This window comes from Brachionichthys hirsutus, chromosome 17, assembly GCF_040956055.1.
Source record: "Brachionichthys hirsutus isolate HB-005 chromosome 17, CSIRO-AGI_Bhir_v1, whole genome shotgun sequence".
In the NCBI taxonomy this organism is placed as follows: domain Eukaryota; kingdom Metazoa; phylum Chordata; class Actinopteri; order Lophiiformes; family Brachionichthyidae; genus Brachionichthys; species Brachionichthys hirsutus.
In genome coordinates, this window is record NC_090913.1 from 1,939,660 (window position 1) to 1,955,294 (window position 15,635).

Consider the following 15,635-nt stretch of genomic DNA (forward strand, 5'->3'; position numbering starts at 1 on the left):
ATTAGTTTCAGACCTCAACACTTCAATTACTCGTAACAACAGGAAAAGCTCAGGTAATTAATATTCATTAATTATCAATGACTCCCCTTGAGGAGTTCACAAGAGTTGAGCTGCATGGAATTTGGTTATATAACGTACGACTCTTCAATTATTACATGTCCTAATTTTGGAAAAACTATTTTATCAGGCAGCATATCAAGACTATGTTGTTGTTTATTAACAATTGTATTCACATTTATTTTGCAATTTGTTGATTATTTTTATGTACAGTATTTGTGTTCCTAATGTTGTTAAATTACAAGACGCTTTGAATTTTTAAATAAATGTACTATTTTTAATTTGAAGATATATGTGTGTTTCAAACTCACATAAAGAAAGTGTAAGACAGGTAATACTGAATTTTAAAATCGCAACTTTAAATGCTGCTAAAACTAGTAGCCAAATTCAATTCGGGGTTAATTGACCCTTGAACCTCCGTTTGAAGAGTCAATAAAGTTTATTGAAATAAACATTACTACGTCACGCCACATCATGGCAGCCAGTGGTACGTCTGTCACGGTTTTAACTCCAAATGGGAGAAGACAAACGGTGAAAGTGTCTCTGAACACACCGTTATTACAGGTAAAGCTGGATCAAAGAGCGTTTGAAGACATTTACGAGTTGTTCGTTTCATGTTTGCTCTTTTAGAAACTAGCGGAAAGTGTTTGCATCCGAGTTAGCTCGATGGCTAGGAGGAGTTAGCCTGCTGATTTCATGAGAATGAAAGCCGCGTTCTTTCATCCAGTTATCGGCGCTCTTCACTTTGTCCTTGTCGTCTTCAGGTGCTGGAGGATGTCTGTAAGAAGCACGGCTTTCACCCCGACGACCACGGCTTGAAGTACGTACGTTTGCCTAAAAGCGACGCTAGCGTCGGGCCTTGGATGCGTGTGCGCGCACCCCCGTACCGAAGGAGGCTAAATGTGCGCGTCGATTATACGTGATCATAACAACGAGGCATTTGTGTTTATTATATGTTGTAATGAGTTAGAAACAGGAAGCAGTAAAATCTCCAGATCAATCTGTAAAGCATCCTGCACTTTAGCTTTATAAACAGTGTGTGTGCGTGTGCGTGTGTGTGTGTGCGTGTGTGTATAAATATTAGAAGAAAACTCCTTCACCAATTCTCAACAGTCCCTGTCAATCAAATCTAACTATCAACGAGCCGTGTTTTACGTTGAGGTAAGATTGGGACAATAATAATGTTTGCTTCATGTTCCATGCTTCCAGAAAATATTATACAGTATACACGAAGTACAAGAACATGGAGCATAGTTCAAAGTGAAAAATATTTGTGAATCTTCCTGATTCTCCAGATTGATTTTCTCGACGCAAACTGCCTCGTCATTTCAGAGTTCTTTGATAATAAAGTGATAGAAGCTTCTCAACGCTTACCCTTTTGTTGTTTAATGAGGATGATCTGATCCCAAGCCACGCCCACCAAACCCGTCTGTCTGTGATCGCCTCTGAACAGGTTTCAGAGGACGACTGTTGACCTCACGCGACCTTGGAGGTTTGCTAATCTGCCCAACAATGCCAAGCTGGAAATGGTGCCAAGTACAAGAAAACAGGCTGGCGCTGACGTTCAGGTGAATGAAAAGAGAGCGTGTGTGTGTGTGTGTGTGTGTGTGTGTGCGTGTGTGTGTGTGTGTGCGTGTGTGTGTGTGTGCGTGTGTGTGTGTGTGTGTGTGTGTGTGTGTGTGTGTGTGCGTGTGTGTGTGTGTGTGTGTGTGTGTGTGTGTGCGTGTGTGTGTGCGTGTGTGTGTGTGTGCGTGCGTGTGTGTGTGTGCGTGCACGCACGCGCATGCAAGCATGTGTGAATAGTGGTGGTCATTTTGATTGGCCAGGGAGAGGCTCATCGTAGCCGTTATCAAAGTAATGAACGTGTGAAACACAAAAGAATCTTATTACATAGATGGCTTTTAAACTTGTACTAGTACTATTACTATTACTACTACTACTACCACTACTACTACTACTAGACGGAGCAGCGCTCCTAATCTCATTGTGTAGCCACTATGCAAGGACAAGAAAGGCTTTCTATTCTATTCTACTACTACGACTGTACTTTCTGCTTGTCCCGTGAGGCGTCGCCACAGCAAATCAGTGTTCTCCACTTCACCCTGTCCTTTGCATCGTCCTCCCCAACACCAGCCACTCTCATGTCCTCCCTCACTACGTCCCTGTCTCTTCTCCTGGGTCGTCCTCTAGCCCTGTCCTTTGCATCGTCCTCCCCAACATCAGCCACTCTCATGTCCTCCCTCACTACGTCCATGTCTCTTCTCCTGGGTTGTCCTCTAGCTCTGTCCTTTGCATCGTCCTCCCCAACACCAGCCACTCTCATGTCCTCCCTCACTACGTCCATGTCTCTTCTCCTGGGTCGTCCTCTAGCCCTGTCCTTTGCATCGTCCTCCAACACCAGCCACTCTCATGTTTGTATTTCCCACTGCATCGTCTCCCTGCTGGCAGAAGGTCTAGCAGGTGGGGCAGTATTTTGGAAACCACACAGGCAGGGTGAGGTCTGGCGTTTGGGATTGTTGTGTTCACACAAATGTTTTTAGGTTATAAGTACAAAATTAATTAAGCGACCGAGCAATGGGGAATCTGCAGCCTTTAATTGAATCTTCCTCAACCGAGTTCCTCACCACGTAGACGTTCTGTCCCGGTTTCTGTCGTACCCCTCCATCAGGAAACCGTCCGGCCTCGTATCAAAGCTATCACCGAATCGTCCTCCTCCCATCTTTAAAATGCCTCCCGCCTCCGTCCATCACTTCCTGTCTGTGGCGGAAACATTCATTCCATTCCATTCCATGCATGCTACTGTCTTGGGTTCGCAGCAAAGCCCTGCGGAGGCTCCAGTATGCCCAAAACCTTTGGAGCGTGTTGGAACACCTGACAGGAGCACGCAGCTCGGGTAAACGTCTGTACGAACCCCTGCTGGCTGGCGTGTGCAGCCTTTCAGGGCACGGCCCCGATCTTTCAGCGTTCTGCCGTCGTTCACGGAGATTTAGTCAGACTGAACATAAAAACGTTGAAGTCGCTCAGCTGAGGGGGGGGGGGGTCATTGCAGTGGTGCTATCAGCTGTTTAAGTGGGTTCGTATTGCCACTCCCGCGTTCTCTCTGATGGTTGGTGGATTTCTATGACATTATCTGAGCAGGAACATCACAGCTGGGTTTGATTTGTTGTTCTTTCTCATTTATTGTTCGGTGAACATGTGATACCACCTAGATTTTTTATGTTCACTCACACAGACTTCTCCCAGCAGCCGGTGGGGGGGGTTAGATTGTAGAACCCAGCTTCTACAATTTAGAGGTTGCTTCTGCAGTTGTAATAACCTTTTTTTTTTTCCACTCATTCCTGCAACTTGAGTGAAGATCTTAAACGGTTTAAGATGCCACTTCCAACTATTTGCGTTCCTTTCTCTCTGTTTTTGATCCCTCGCTCTGGCGAGAGAGTAAATTGTGTTTACCGACGTTTAACTGCAGCTCTGTCCTGATGCTCAGGTGAGGATTGCGCTGCAGATGGAGGACGGCTCGCGGCTCCAGGGCTCCTTCTCCTGTGGCCAAACTCTGTGGGAGCTGATCACACATTTCCCCCAGATCAGGTGTGTGTGTGTGTGTGTGTGTGTGTGTAGATCAAATGGAATCAATCTGAGAGATTTTTGGAAATGAAAAGTGATTTTTCATCACGGGTCTTCCTTTAGTTTTGAGTATTTACACTTTTCTCTGAAACAGTCGCGGTGAGTTCAAAATGTTTCAGTTGGAAAAGAAAAACTCACACGGTGACAGAATTTTGGGACCGTTTCAAAAAAAGCTATTATAAGCCTAAAACACAAGTGCATCTTGGGAGTACTGGAGTAATTAGAGGCGGGTCTCATCAGTCAGTAAGAAGCTCTTCAGCAGGGCAGAAAGTGAAGGTGACCGCCGTGGCAGGGTGAACGAAGAGCAGCGCTCTTCATCACTCCTCGGCTGTGGTTCAAGCTTTCCTTCACATCACCACCACCCTGTCAGGCACACAAACACATGCAGCTGTTGCTCACTCGTTCCAGCTGTGCGGTCCCAGGTGCTCACGTATCCGTCCGGCCCCCCCATCCCATTTCTGTTTAATGACATCACTCCGTATCCTGATCCTCTTCCAGAGAAGGAAAAAACATGAAATGAATATTAGCTCCATACCAGCGTAAAAGCTCTGGCGGGTGGGAAGCTTTGATTTTAAACATTTAAAACCACTGTTAAACATTTATGGTTCAATTAGTTCCTACACGGGACGATGCACACATGGTGTACACCTGCAGGCTGCGTGCCGCTCCATTGCATCGGGGAGCTGATTTCCCTCAACATGGAAAAGTCACTTCTGTGACCTCATTTTTCACCATGAAAGCAAGTCGGGACTAGAAAATCACTCAGAGAGCGCAGACCTCCCCCAAGCTGCTCGTTCCCCTCCTAACTGGATCTACACCGTCCACATGGTGATCTGAATCAGCACCAGAAGCTTCTAGATTGTTCTTGATATCTTTATACACCAGCCATGAAAAGTCAAAGTGAATCAGAGTCTGTGTATTTTTAACTGATTCTTGAATCCATAAATGGGTTTAATGTTAAAATGTAATATGTTTTTATTGACCTGATTCTGGATCAGAACCAGAAGACGTGTTTCATAATGGTTCATATCGGACCCCTTTATGCCTTTATTTCTGGTGCAGATTTTACTATATATAGCCTCCACTATAATTAAATGGGAACATCCAGATGTGTTTGTATCCAGAGGGGTATCCGGATCGCTCTCAGAATCTAACGGGATATAAGTTAGACCAAGACCCATTTTCAGATTTGTTTTCAACGAGATCCATCCAGCAGCGACTCAATAATCTGCTAACAAACAAACGGCGCCTCCTTGGCGGAGGAAACGATTCACCCTTTGGTTTTCCTGTTTTTCCTGATTCTAGCACGTTGGATCTGTCTGAATCGGGATCCATCCCCGTGTGTGTTTACATGAGAGACGAGGTACGTAGAGTTTCTGCGGTTCTGTGAGTGAGAATGAGTGTGTTTTACTGTAATAAAGGTGTGTGTGTGCGTGCGTGCGCAGGTGAGTGGGGAAGACGCACTAAAGAAGGCCACTCTGAAGTCTCTGGGTCTCACAGCAGGAAGTGCCATCGTCAGGTGAGATGTTTATTCCAGCTGATTTAAACATCTTCTACAAAACTCAAATGGCCATCCCAGAATGTAAAGTTGAGTTTCTCTTGTTTCTATTCCTCTAAGGTTTTTACTCAAGAACAAAGACGGCGGAGAAGCCACGGTAACCATGCCAACCACACCTGCAGCCTCGGAAACCCCAACTAGTCAGCCGTCCCAGCCCGACCTCACCACGACGCACGCAGAAAAGTTAACAAACGAGGCGGCGGTTGAAAATTCCAGCCGCCACGAGCCAATAGAAACCCACGCAACGTTTCCCGTTGAAAAGGAAGTTGTTCCCAACGCCGGAGGTCCAGTTCAACCGGAGTGTTGTCCTGGTCGGAAAGGACCAGCTGAGGAGGATGACGAGAAACCAGGACCGTCCGGGCTGAACTCTCACCCGGCTCCCTCGGCTCCCTTCATTCCATTCAGCGGAGGCGGTCAGCGCCTCGGGGGTCCAGGCGGCGGCGCAGCAGGTCGGACGCCGCCTTCGTCCTCCTCATCCTCATCTTTAACAGCCACAGTGGAATCACCCAAAGCCAAGAAAGCCAAATCCAGCCACAGCTGTAGCGCGAAGGTGAGGCACAAACGTCTGTTTGGATCGTTCAGCCGGAGGTCGGCTCCAGGATGGGCCGCATGCCGGAGCGAAACGGTTCCTTCTGAGGAGTAATGCGGTAAAACGGCTTCCTTCACAGCGTCCACCCACTGAGGAGCCAGAAGAAGAAGAAGAAGAAGAGGAGGAGCCGCAGGAGGTGAAAACATTCATTCAGTAACCGCTTCTGGGCGCGGGCATGATCGCCAGGCCTTTCCGATGTCATGGAGAATTACGGCGCCGTTGGCGTCGAGCTGCAACTCCAGCCCCGTTCCAGGAAGCTCGTTAAAAGGTGGCGTGTTCCTCTCTCACGCAGCCAATGCAGAGGGAGCTCCTCATCTACCACCGGGACTCCGCGTCCCGTCACCCTGAGGGAGGCGAGCATCTGCCCGACGCGTTCTTTGAAGTGACCGTGGATGACGTGCGAAAGCGCTTCGCTCAGTTGAAGAGCGAGAGGTGAGGGAGGAGGTGACGGAAACACGACGCTGTCCGTGATGGCGGCTTGCGTCGCCGTGTTCGTTGTCCAGCGTTGTTTTCTTTTAAACTTCTTATGAGTTTGAGGTTTTGGTTTATTGACGGGCTCTTCTTTGAAACGGATGCGGCGGAGTTTACGCTGCGCTCTGTGGACGTCTCTGCAGCAGGCGGAGACGTTGTGTGGACACAAACGTGTTTTAAATGTTAAGATACTCCGACGGACGCTTCTATAGTCTGCATCCAGGGAGCGATTATTGATATTATTGATCTTCCAAACGCCGTCAGACTGAGACCACGCCACGGTTCTTTAATCTCCCTCCTCGCTGCTCCGCGACGACTTTGCCAACGACTGCGATCGCCGGGCGTGGAATCACGGCGCCCGCAGCCTTTCAGCTCGAGCCTTCGACGCGTTTGCAGAAGCGCGCATCCACACGCGGGTCGGGGAGTCGCGTGTGGATGCGCTGTGATTGCGTTGTGACTCTCCTCTGGTCCTCTAGGAAGTTATTTGAGGAGGCCCCGCTCATGACCACAGCGCTGAGAGAAGCCCAGAAGAAGGAGAAGATGGAACGATATCCCAAAGTGAGCACAAGTGTCTGACTCGTAAAGACTCGTTAGACGAGCCCGTCCATAGAAAGTAAATCTACTTTTATGAAGCTGCAGCCTCCGTTCTTCTCCAGGTGGTCCTGAGGGTCCAGTTTCCAGACAGACATGTTCTACAGGGATTCTTCAGGCCCTTGGAGACAGGTGTGTGTGTGTGTGTGTGTGTGCGCGCACGCTCGTGCAGTGCAGAGAGTATTCATTTCAGCTGGCTAGCCGCAGGTATGGCTGCTCACCACATGAGTAACGGCAGCCGCAGCAGAGCGACGCCGCGAAGGCGGGAATGAGACGGCGCTGTAATTCTACGATCCGCCTCAACCCCGAACGCGACCCGACCCGACCCGACCCGAGCAGAACCGAGTGCAAATGAGTTTCCTTCCCGGCGTTCTGTGTTTGCTTTGTGTCCAGTTGGGGCCGTCATGCATTTCGTGAGGAGAAACCTGGAGGACTCTGAGCTCCGTTTCTACCTGTGTAAGTCCCGCCATGCATTTACAACTGACTCATTAAAGGAACAGTTCACACAAATTAAAAGTCACTCGGTAGCTTCTCACCCCATATTCATGGAAGGTTTAGTCACTTTTTGTTTTTAGCCTGAAAGCGTTTCTTCACAAGCTTTCCAGACGCAACTGAAGAAGACGAGGACTGAATAAAACGGCCTGCTTCAACCAATCTGAGTCTCCAGGATCCCATAGAGATCCCCCCCCCCCCCCCCCCCCCCTGAGAAAAGATCATTATCTCTGCATGCCATAACAATCACCATATTAGATCAACCATAGATTGAATCGATTGGTGATTGTGTGGCTGAGATTTGCATTTTAAGTCAAAGAAGAACGCATTTGTGTTTCGACAGCGATGTTTGATCTTATTGTTCAATTAGAGGAAGTTTGGAATTTTATTTGTTACTCAAATTCAATGAAACTATGAAATGTGTATTTTACGAGAGAGGTCTTTAGTCGAGTTGGAATAGTTGGTTCTCCGTTTCAGTTCACACTTCTTTGGTCCACCGTTTTAATTCCTGTCCTATTTGTGTTTGCCGAAATCTTCCTTTCAGTCATCACCCCCCCCAAAACTATTCTGGATGACCCCTCGGTGACGCTCTTCCAGGTAAGAGACTTAAAACACAAGAATTTACTTTGACTTGGTTTGACAACGCTGGCTTCTTTGAAACATGCACGCACGCACACACGCACACACACACACACACACACACACACACACACACGCTGTAAAACGGACTGGCCGGTCTCTCTCCTCTTCAAAGCGCCGCCACATTCCCGGTCCCCCCCCCCCCCCCCTCACACACACTCACGCTTGTTCCGCTCTCTCGACTGTCCTTGACCCCAGCTGGGCTTGATTTTTCCCAGACTGGCACATGGGGTTAATACAGGCCTCGCTTTGAAAGACGTGCACACACACACACACACACACACACACACACACACATCAATGTGTCGCCTTGATGCTTTGTTGCCTTCAGAGTTCAGAACTATTTGAGTAATGCAGCAGCCGAGAGAAGAAATACAAACGAAACGTCGTCCTCCGGTACGGTTGATCGGTCTCCACCCAAACGCCCTGTACCTGTCCCTTTACCCCCGTCCCTTTACCCCACCCTTTACCCCCGTCCCTTTACCCGTCCCTTTACCCCCGTCCCTTTACCCGTCCCTTTACCCCCGTCCCTTTACCCCCGTCCCTGTACCCCACCCTTTACCCCCGTCCCTTTACCCGTCCCTTTACCCCCGTCCCTTTACCCCCGTCCCTGTACCCCACCCTGTACCCGTCCCTTTACGCTTCCCTTTACCCCCGTCCCTGTACCCCACCCTGTACCCTTCCCTTCACAATATTAGGGGAAATAAAATCAAACCCATTCAGATTTGTCTTTGTTTTTCTTTGTTTGTCCGTCTGCCCCCCCCCCCCTTCCGCCTGTTTATCACATCCCTCTATTCCTCCCTGAGCCCCAACTCCAGCTTCCTCTTCTTTTTTGCTCCCCCCAACACTGACTCTTTTATCTCCTCCGTGTCTCGTCCTTTGTCATGTCACAGACGCGAGCGCACACGCCGGCGTAGTGTGTGTCTCTCTCGCACACAGACGCGCCATTTAATCACTTTGTGTCATGTCAGGAAAGGAATGTTTCCCATCCCAGAAGCCCTTTGATAGCAGGCGTCCCCTCCCTCGTCCGTCTGTCCCTCTGTCTTCCATCAGGATCCATCCTGCTTCTCTTTCTTCCTCACTTCATTCCTCCCCTGCGTTTCTGTTCTCTCTCTCTCTCTCTCTTTCTCACACACACACACACACAGGTCTGATCCAGCTGCCCTGCCTCATCCCGAGTGGAAGTGGACTAACCAGAGGGACGAGGGCTTTGATAATTAGGGTTAACCCATCGCTCCAGTTTAGCCACCATCTACCGAGAGGAAAGTGTCAAATGTAGTTCTTGCAGTTTAGACAGAGTCCCAACGGGGGGGGGGGCGGGGGGGGGCGCTAAATGTCGGTGCTGCAGCATAAAGGGAACAGTGTGTAAAACGGATCACTGGACTGTAGGAGAGTTCTGAGTCCAGGAAGCCTGCTCTGAAATAAACTCTTTCATTCATGCTTTCATTTTTATTTTTGCTTTAATGAACTATATGGAGAAACGTAAATACACCTCGATGTATAAAACCAAGCGCCTGCTGCTCAGACATCCAGAAGGAACCGCTTGTTCTGAGGAATTCATTGTGGTTCTGTCACACGGGACAATTTTGCAACACGGGAGTCGGTGAAAATTCTTCCCTGCTAGATTTTCCATCGTCATTGGAGACGGGAAACACTGAAGTATGTAACAATCAGCTCCTCTGGCGTCCGTGACCGAACAGCTGCCCGCTGCCAGCTGCCAGCTGTCTGATGGAGCTCTGACAGTCAGTCCACCCCCGGTGTCTGTAACGCGGGACCCTGTCTCGTCCTGATCCTCTAGAGGATCCTCCTGAGGGTTTGTCTCCAGTGGAGGATTTTCGGCTCAATGAGGAAACCAGATCAAAGCGATTCGACCCTCTTCATCCTCACCTTGTGTCTCGGCTCGCTCACCGCTGTTTGGGAATGTTGCAGACGTGTGCAGCGCTTGCCCGCCTGCCGCCTGATTGCACGGTTGATAATGTCAGCCTGCTTCATCGTATCCGTGAAGGCGTTCACCTGAGAGGTGCGTCGTGCTTCAGGGGTGAAAGTGGTTTTGATGGGAGCTCGATGTGTGGTCTGCTTCAAAGAGCCTCAGTTACTGGTTCAGATCCTCGAGCCTCGAGTCATTCTCAAACCCGGCTCGGCGGCGCTCCGTTTACCTGTGCAGATAAAATCCATTCTTGTTCTTCTGCAGGCCGACCTGTTCCCGGGGGCTCTGCTGTACTTCGGCTCCGACGTCAGGCCGGGTTTGTCTCTCCGGTTCTGGTTTCGGGTTCAGATTCTGGCGTTGGCTTCTATTAGATTAATTTGACCGCCTGCGTTTCCTCCACAGAGTGTTACATAAAGAGAGAGCGGCTTGAATCCTCCAGCTCAGCCCTGCAAGCAAACCAGTCCATCGCACGGTACGTGCACCCGCGTGTGTGTTTAATGTGCGCCTGGCCATGCGTGGATTGGGGGTGTATATGCCCTTGTATCCCGCGGCAACCAGCCTATTTTCCTGTCATCATTGGAATTCCTTTGAGGTTCTGCCTAAACAGTAGGTACCCCCATGTGCCCTCCTTTCCTCTACACGCACACACACACACACACACACCATTCTAAGCCTAGGAGAACCGCACCCGTCGTCCTTTTGCTTTTTTTAAAGGTCATCACTCCGCTGGTTTGTGTCTTGGTCTGTTATTTTGCTTCTGGCTCGGGTCACAACAAAGACGTGCAAGAATTCCTCAGGAAAACCAAATACCAATAAACGACCTCCTGAAAAGAATCTTTGTTGTTTTTCAGAATATGTCCTCTCAGCGCCGCGGCCTCTGAGGAGCTGCCTCCTTTAGAACCGACGGAGGACGCCAGCGAGTCGACCCAGGATGCCCGAGACCCGTCTGACGGCAGCCGGGCTCCTAAACCCACCAGGTCTGACCCCGGAAAGGTTCCCAAGTGGCTCAAGCTTCCAGGTAAGGACGGTGAGCGCATCTTCATGTGTATGGCTCTGGTGTCATTTAGAGCATGTCAGACATTCACTCTCAGGTCCAATCCCCAACCCCCACCCGCCCCAACTAATCAGTTCTAGTCGATAACAGCAGCACCAGAACCAGAACACGTTCATGTTTTCCAAGGACGCCTGAGCAAACCAGGAATCTGATCCAAAAAAAAGGAGATAAATCTGCTGCCAAACTGCTGTGGGCGAGAGAGAGACCTGACTGAGATGATCAGAACCAGAACAGAACCCATCCCCGATGAGGTGACGAGTGGCGTCACGTTTCCTGCCCCTCTCTGTTTAGGGCCGAGTTGTACAGCGAGGGCCGCTGGAGGACGAGGGGTTAGGACAGAAGGGCTTTAATTTCTGGATTATTTCCTCCGGTCACTGGTTCCTAGTTCCCGGAATTTGTTTTTATTTTTCGGAATAGGAAATGGGCTCTTTGACTCAGAAGATCAGGATGCATCGGAGGATGAGCCGATTAGTTCAGGATGGTCGGCCCCTCCAGCCCTGCAGACCCACGGAGAGCGCCACATCAGAGCGCCAGCCCCTCCGGCCCGTCGCATGGCGCGTCCATTGTGGGCGACGCGTTGATGTTTTTGTCGGGTAGAATCCTCCCTCTTCCTCGGGTTGTTGTTTGCGTTTCCTCTCTGGATGATCTCCGTGTGTGTCCGTGTGCATATTTATAGGAATGTTGTGGCTGCTTTCCCTTTCATGAGGAAAGTTAAAAGAGACGGGGGGGGGGGGGGGTGGCGGCAGCGTATCGGGCGTTATAGCCTCCATGTGTGGAGACACACATGCACAGACACACAAGCACATGCGCGCGCACACACACACACACACCAGCTCTCACGCCCTCCAACTTGACCATCGCTGAAGACGTCCGTTAATGAGCCTTCCTCTGTCGTCGTTGTCTTGTGTGTCTCCCACAGGTAAGAAATGAATCTGCCCCACCCCCACCAGTGGCCCCCACCAGTGGCCCGCCGACGGAGCTGAGGACTTGAATCTTTGCGGTGGTTTGATGAAGACTTTGGGGGGGGGGGTTGCTTCTCAGCGTGGATGAGAGTGGTTTTATTTGGCGGCTGAAAATGCGCCAACTGAATAAAGATCGTCTTGCATGAATGTCTTACTGTTCACAGTTCTGCTCGTTCGTTTCGATGCGTCTCCGTCCTCGCGTCGTGAAACGGCCAAAGTTCTGACCGAAGCCAACTCGTTCAGCAGCGTCATTTAACCCTTTGATGTTTGGCTTTAAATCACATGGCTTACAATTCAGAAGAGTTTACACTAGATAAATATCAATTATTATTATCCTCTGACTGATGGGAGGAAGGCGGCCATGTTTCCACCATCGTTCTCGTTTCTCCCGTCTCCTCATTCGCGCTCAGCTGCGGGGGGAGCTTCAAAAGGAGGCCGAGCTCCTCCGGGAGACGGACCCTAAATGCGTGAGCATTAGGGAGTAATGTGTTACACACACACGCACACACACACACACAGTGTTGAAAATTAATTGCTTCCAACCACCCCTGGAGCCTTTGATGCCAAATGAAGCAATGGGCCCCCCCACGAGACGTTCTGAAACGTCACGTTGAATCCATAGAGGATTTAAATGTCCTTCATTTCTATCAGGACCTTTCAATGATAAAATAAAAGATGAGTCAATCCGTGTTCCTCGCTCCTCATTGGCCGTTTGACCGGGCTGGACATTGACAGGCTGTTATGGATGGCTGCTCCTCTGCTCTGCTGTCCCTGGACACGAGACGTGAGTCTGCAGGACGTCTGTGAAAAGGTAAATGGAGCTACACCTGAACACAGGAACACTTTCTGCATTAAATAGAATTCCACTCTACTCGGTGCAGTGAGCCACGCCGACTGCAGGGGGCGACAGAGACCTGCGGACCCGGGACCTGGGTCATGCAAACATTTAAGGGGATATTTGTGGACATAAATGCAGGTTTTCTGCACTGAACTAAAACTGAACAGAAGATGGAGTTTAATCGATTCCGCACCGCAGAACACGCTGCAGCCTGTTCACACTATGGTGTGTTGATACGGTGGTGAAAGCTGCTCCATTAGACGGTTACTATTGGATATTACGGCATCCATCTTTAAATTACGTCATATATTTGGTTCAATCAAAACAAATATATTATTTATTTATTTTTCATGTCAAAAACGATTGTTGTAGTTCTCAGCTCTGCATGTAGTATTTGATTTGCTTAAAATAGGATGTATTGCTTACAGCATATCTTTAGAGCAGTCCTGAGATGATGATGATGATGATGATGACAGGAGGTGGGAGGAGGTGAAGGCCGATGCCCTGCAGCAACACAAAACCCCAAGGAGGCACACAAGGAGGTGATTAAATACAGAATGGCTATTTATGGCTCTAAATGTATTATAATCCGCAGGATTTTACCTGTTCGTGTCGATTCCACACTCTGGCTGTCGTTTAATAAACTGTATTCTAATCTGCATTAAAAGGACAGGGTCAGGAATCTGACCTCATTCCACAGGGTCCCGAGTGTGTCTGCATGCCTCGACGCCACGCCCAAGCACATGTACACAACGGCCCAACGCTCATGTGATGGCCCAACCCTAAATAACTCCCATTCTGGCAGCCCCCCCCCCCCCCCCCCCAGAGGAGGACAGGGAGGAAGGAGGAAGTGTCTGACCAACAGAACATAAGAAGTTGAGAGCTGGCGTTGGCGGAGAGCAGATGGTGTGACCGCGTTCTCACGCTATCGATGGCGAGGTGAGCATATCTGGATAGTAACTCGGCCCTGGTGGGGACAGTCGGACCTCGGACCGAGTCGGAGCTAAAGGACCGGAGACTGAGGACTCAAATCGAATGTCTCCTGCTGAACGGACATCTACGGGACCTCCGACTCGTCTCCCCGGATGAGTCTGGATGTTTGGGATTGAGGAATCAGTGGATAGGTGAGTCTGAGGCGCCGGTCCCGTATCCTGGGGCAACCGCTTCTTAGAGGTTGCTGCTTTGTTACTTGCATGCTTTTTTCTGGGCGTCCTGAAGGCCCCTCAAAGATCTCACAGAATTGAATTGGATTATTTCTTAACTTCTCTCGTGTCTGCTCAGCTATGGATCCACAGGGAGGTGCGTACCTCAACAGGAAGGCCCTCTGCTCGCCTCTGGGTGCTGCCCGCCTCTGCCAGCTAGCCATGGGCTGTGCCGTGGTTTCCATGGTGACCCACAGTGCAGGCTACAGCGGGTCGCACGGCCTGTTCTGCATGGCGGCCTGGTGCTTGTGTTTCTCCATGTCGGTGGCGGTGTTCTTCCTGGACGCCACGCGCCTCTACGGCTGCCTGCCCGTCTCCTGGGACAACCTCATGGTCACGTGTGCCGCCTTCGCGACGCTCATGTGAGTCACGTGCTCGGGTGACCCTCGCATCCTCAGCTCGGTACTTTGATGACATCATTGATTGTGATATTTTATTTGATGTTGCAGGTATGTGACGGCATCCGTCGTCTACCCTCTTTTCTTCGTCCGGGCGGAATGTCCTTACGCCGGCTGCCACGTCAGAAACTTCCGTATTGCGGTGACCGTCTGCTCCATCCTGGGCACCCTGGCGTACGGCGCTGAGGTGGCCCTTTGCCGGGCCAGGCCGGGCCAGGCCGTGGTGGGATACATGTCCACCGCCTCCGGCCTGCTCAAGGTGGTTCAGGGTTTCGTCGCCTGCATCATCTTTGGAGCTCTGGCCAACCGCAGCGAGTATTGGCGCCACGCGGCCACCATCTACTGCGTTGCCGTCTACGCCTTCTGCTTCGCCCTGACGGCGCTGGTGGTGGCGATGACTGTGTGCGGGCGGACCAAGACCCCGCGCTGCATGCCGTTTGACCGCTTCGTGGTGGTGTGCACCCTCCTGGAGGTCCTGCTCTACCTGAGTGCCTCCGTGGTTTGGCCCGTGTTCTGCTTCGACACAAAATACGGCTCCCCGTGGAGGCCGGCGTCCTGCCCCCAGGGGAGGTGCCCGTGGGACAGCAAGGTGGTGGTGGCCGTGTTCTCCTTTATCAACTTTGGGCTGTACACGGCCGACCTGATCTACTCCCAGAAGACACGCTTCGTCTCCTCGCACGTGCGCACGAGCTCACGAGTGTAGCACAGACGTCTCCCCCCGGTTCATCGCTTGGGACGGATCCGTGGCCCCCCGGACGCCACTGAGGGGCCCAGACACCCAAACTAGATGTGAAAGAATGTCAGCAATTTGACCCTCATCTCCTGCCCCATGAGAGAGTTAAAGCCACATGGACCCGGACTGCACACACACACACACACACACACACACTTGCTGCTTGTGTTTTCCCTTGAATAATACATAATCTCTTGACTATAAATAGTAAACCCGGCTTTAGCATGTGTGGCATCCCTGACATCTGCAGAGCCCACGCCGGAGACCGACGCACATTACTCAGGCGGCCAAAAATACCCCCCCGAGCTGTCTGCACATATCAAAGCCGTGAGACGGCGTTTCTAAAAGGCTTGAACTGTCCCTGTGAGACGCTTCTCTGACTCGAGGACAAACAGCGGAGCTGGTTTTACTCGGCTACACCTCTATGACACGAAGATGTTCAGACCGATGTGCTGTAACCGGTGTGGTGGAATGTTTTAAATAAAATCAAAGCGCTGACGTAA

At 50.5% G+C, this 15,635-nt stretch overlaps 2 protein-coding genes across 4 annotated transcripts; both read left to right on the forward strand.

Moving 5' to 3' along the window:
* The first annotated feature begins 531 nt into the window (after positions 1-531).
* Positions 532-12,101, forward strand: aspscr1 (ASPSCR1 tether for SLC2A4, UBX domain containing). 3 transcript variants are annotated; one of them, XM_068751132.1, is made up of 18 exons: positions 532-621; positions 822-877; positions 1,511-1,625; positions 3,542-3,642; positions 4,984-5,041; positions 5,124-5,197; positions 5,297-5,786; positions 5,905-5,961; positions 6,118-6,257; positions 6,773-6,854; positions 6,953-7,019; positions 7,281-7,343; positions 7,924-7,976; positions 10,210-10,261; positions 10,348-10,417; positions 10,797-10,963; positions 11,417-11,592; positions 11,919-12,101. In XM_068751132.1, exons 1-17 carry the CDS (start codon positions 532-534, stop codon positions 11,578-11,580), a joined length of 1,899 nt encoding a protein of 632 aa, XP_068607233.1. In that variant the 3' UTR covers positions 11,581-11,592; positions 11,919-12,101. The 3 variants fall into 3 exon arrangements, with proteins under 3 accessions (XP_068607233.1, XP_068607234.1, XP_068607235.1); XM_068751133.1 differs by lacking the exon at positions 11,417-11,592 and having other exon boundaries at positions 10,797-10,972; XM_068751134.1 differs by lacking the exon at positions 11,417-11,592.
* Positions 12,102-13,646: 1,545 nt separating this feature from the next.
* LOC137906856 (myeloid-associated differentiation marker-like protein 2) lies at positions 13,647-15,635 on the forward strand. The gene is made up of 3 exons (XM_068751149.1): positions 13,647-13,923; positions 14,081-14,363; positions 14,451-15,635. The coding sequence occupies exons 2-3, from the start codon at positions 14,083-14,085 to the stop codon at positions 15,100-15,102; spliced, it is 933 nt and encodes a 310-aa protein (XP_068607250.1). The 5' UTR covers positions 13,647-13,923; positions 14,081-14,082; the 3' UTR covers positions 15,103-15,635.

Coding starts and splice junctions, on each gene's coding strand:
- aspscr1 (XM_068751132.1), top strand. CDS start 532: ATGGCAGCCAGTGGTACGTCTGTCACGGTTTTAACTCCAAATGGGAGA. Junction 7,344..7,923: donor TGAGCTCCGTTTCTACCTGT/GTAAGTCCCGCC, acceptor TCTTCCTTTCAG/TCATCACCCCCCCCAAAACT. Junction 10,964..11,416: donor CAAGTGGCTCAAGCTTCCAG/GTAAGGACGGTG, acceptor TTTTCGGAATAG/GAAATGGGCTCTTTGACTCA.
- LOC137906856 (XM_068751149.1), top strand. CDS start 14,083: ATGGATCCACAGGGAGGTGCGTACCTCAACAGGAAGGCCCTCTGCTCG. Junction 14,364..14,450: donor GCCGCCTTCGCGACGCTCAT/GTGAGTCACGTG, acceptor TTGATGTTGCAG/GTATGTGACGGCATCCGTCG.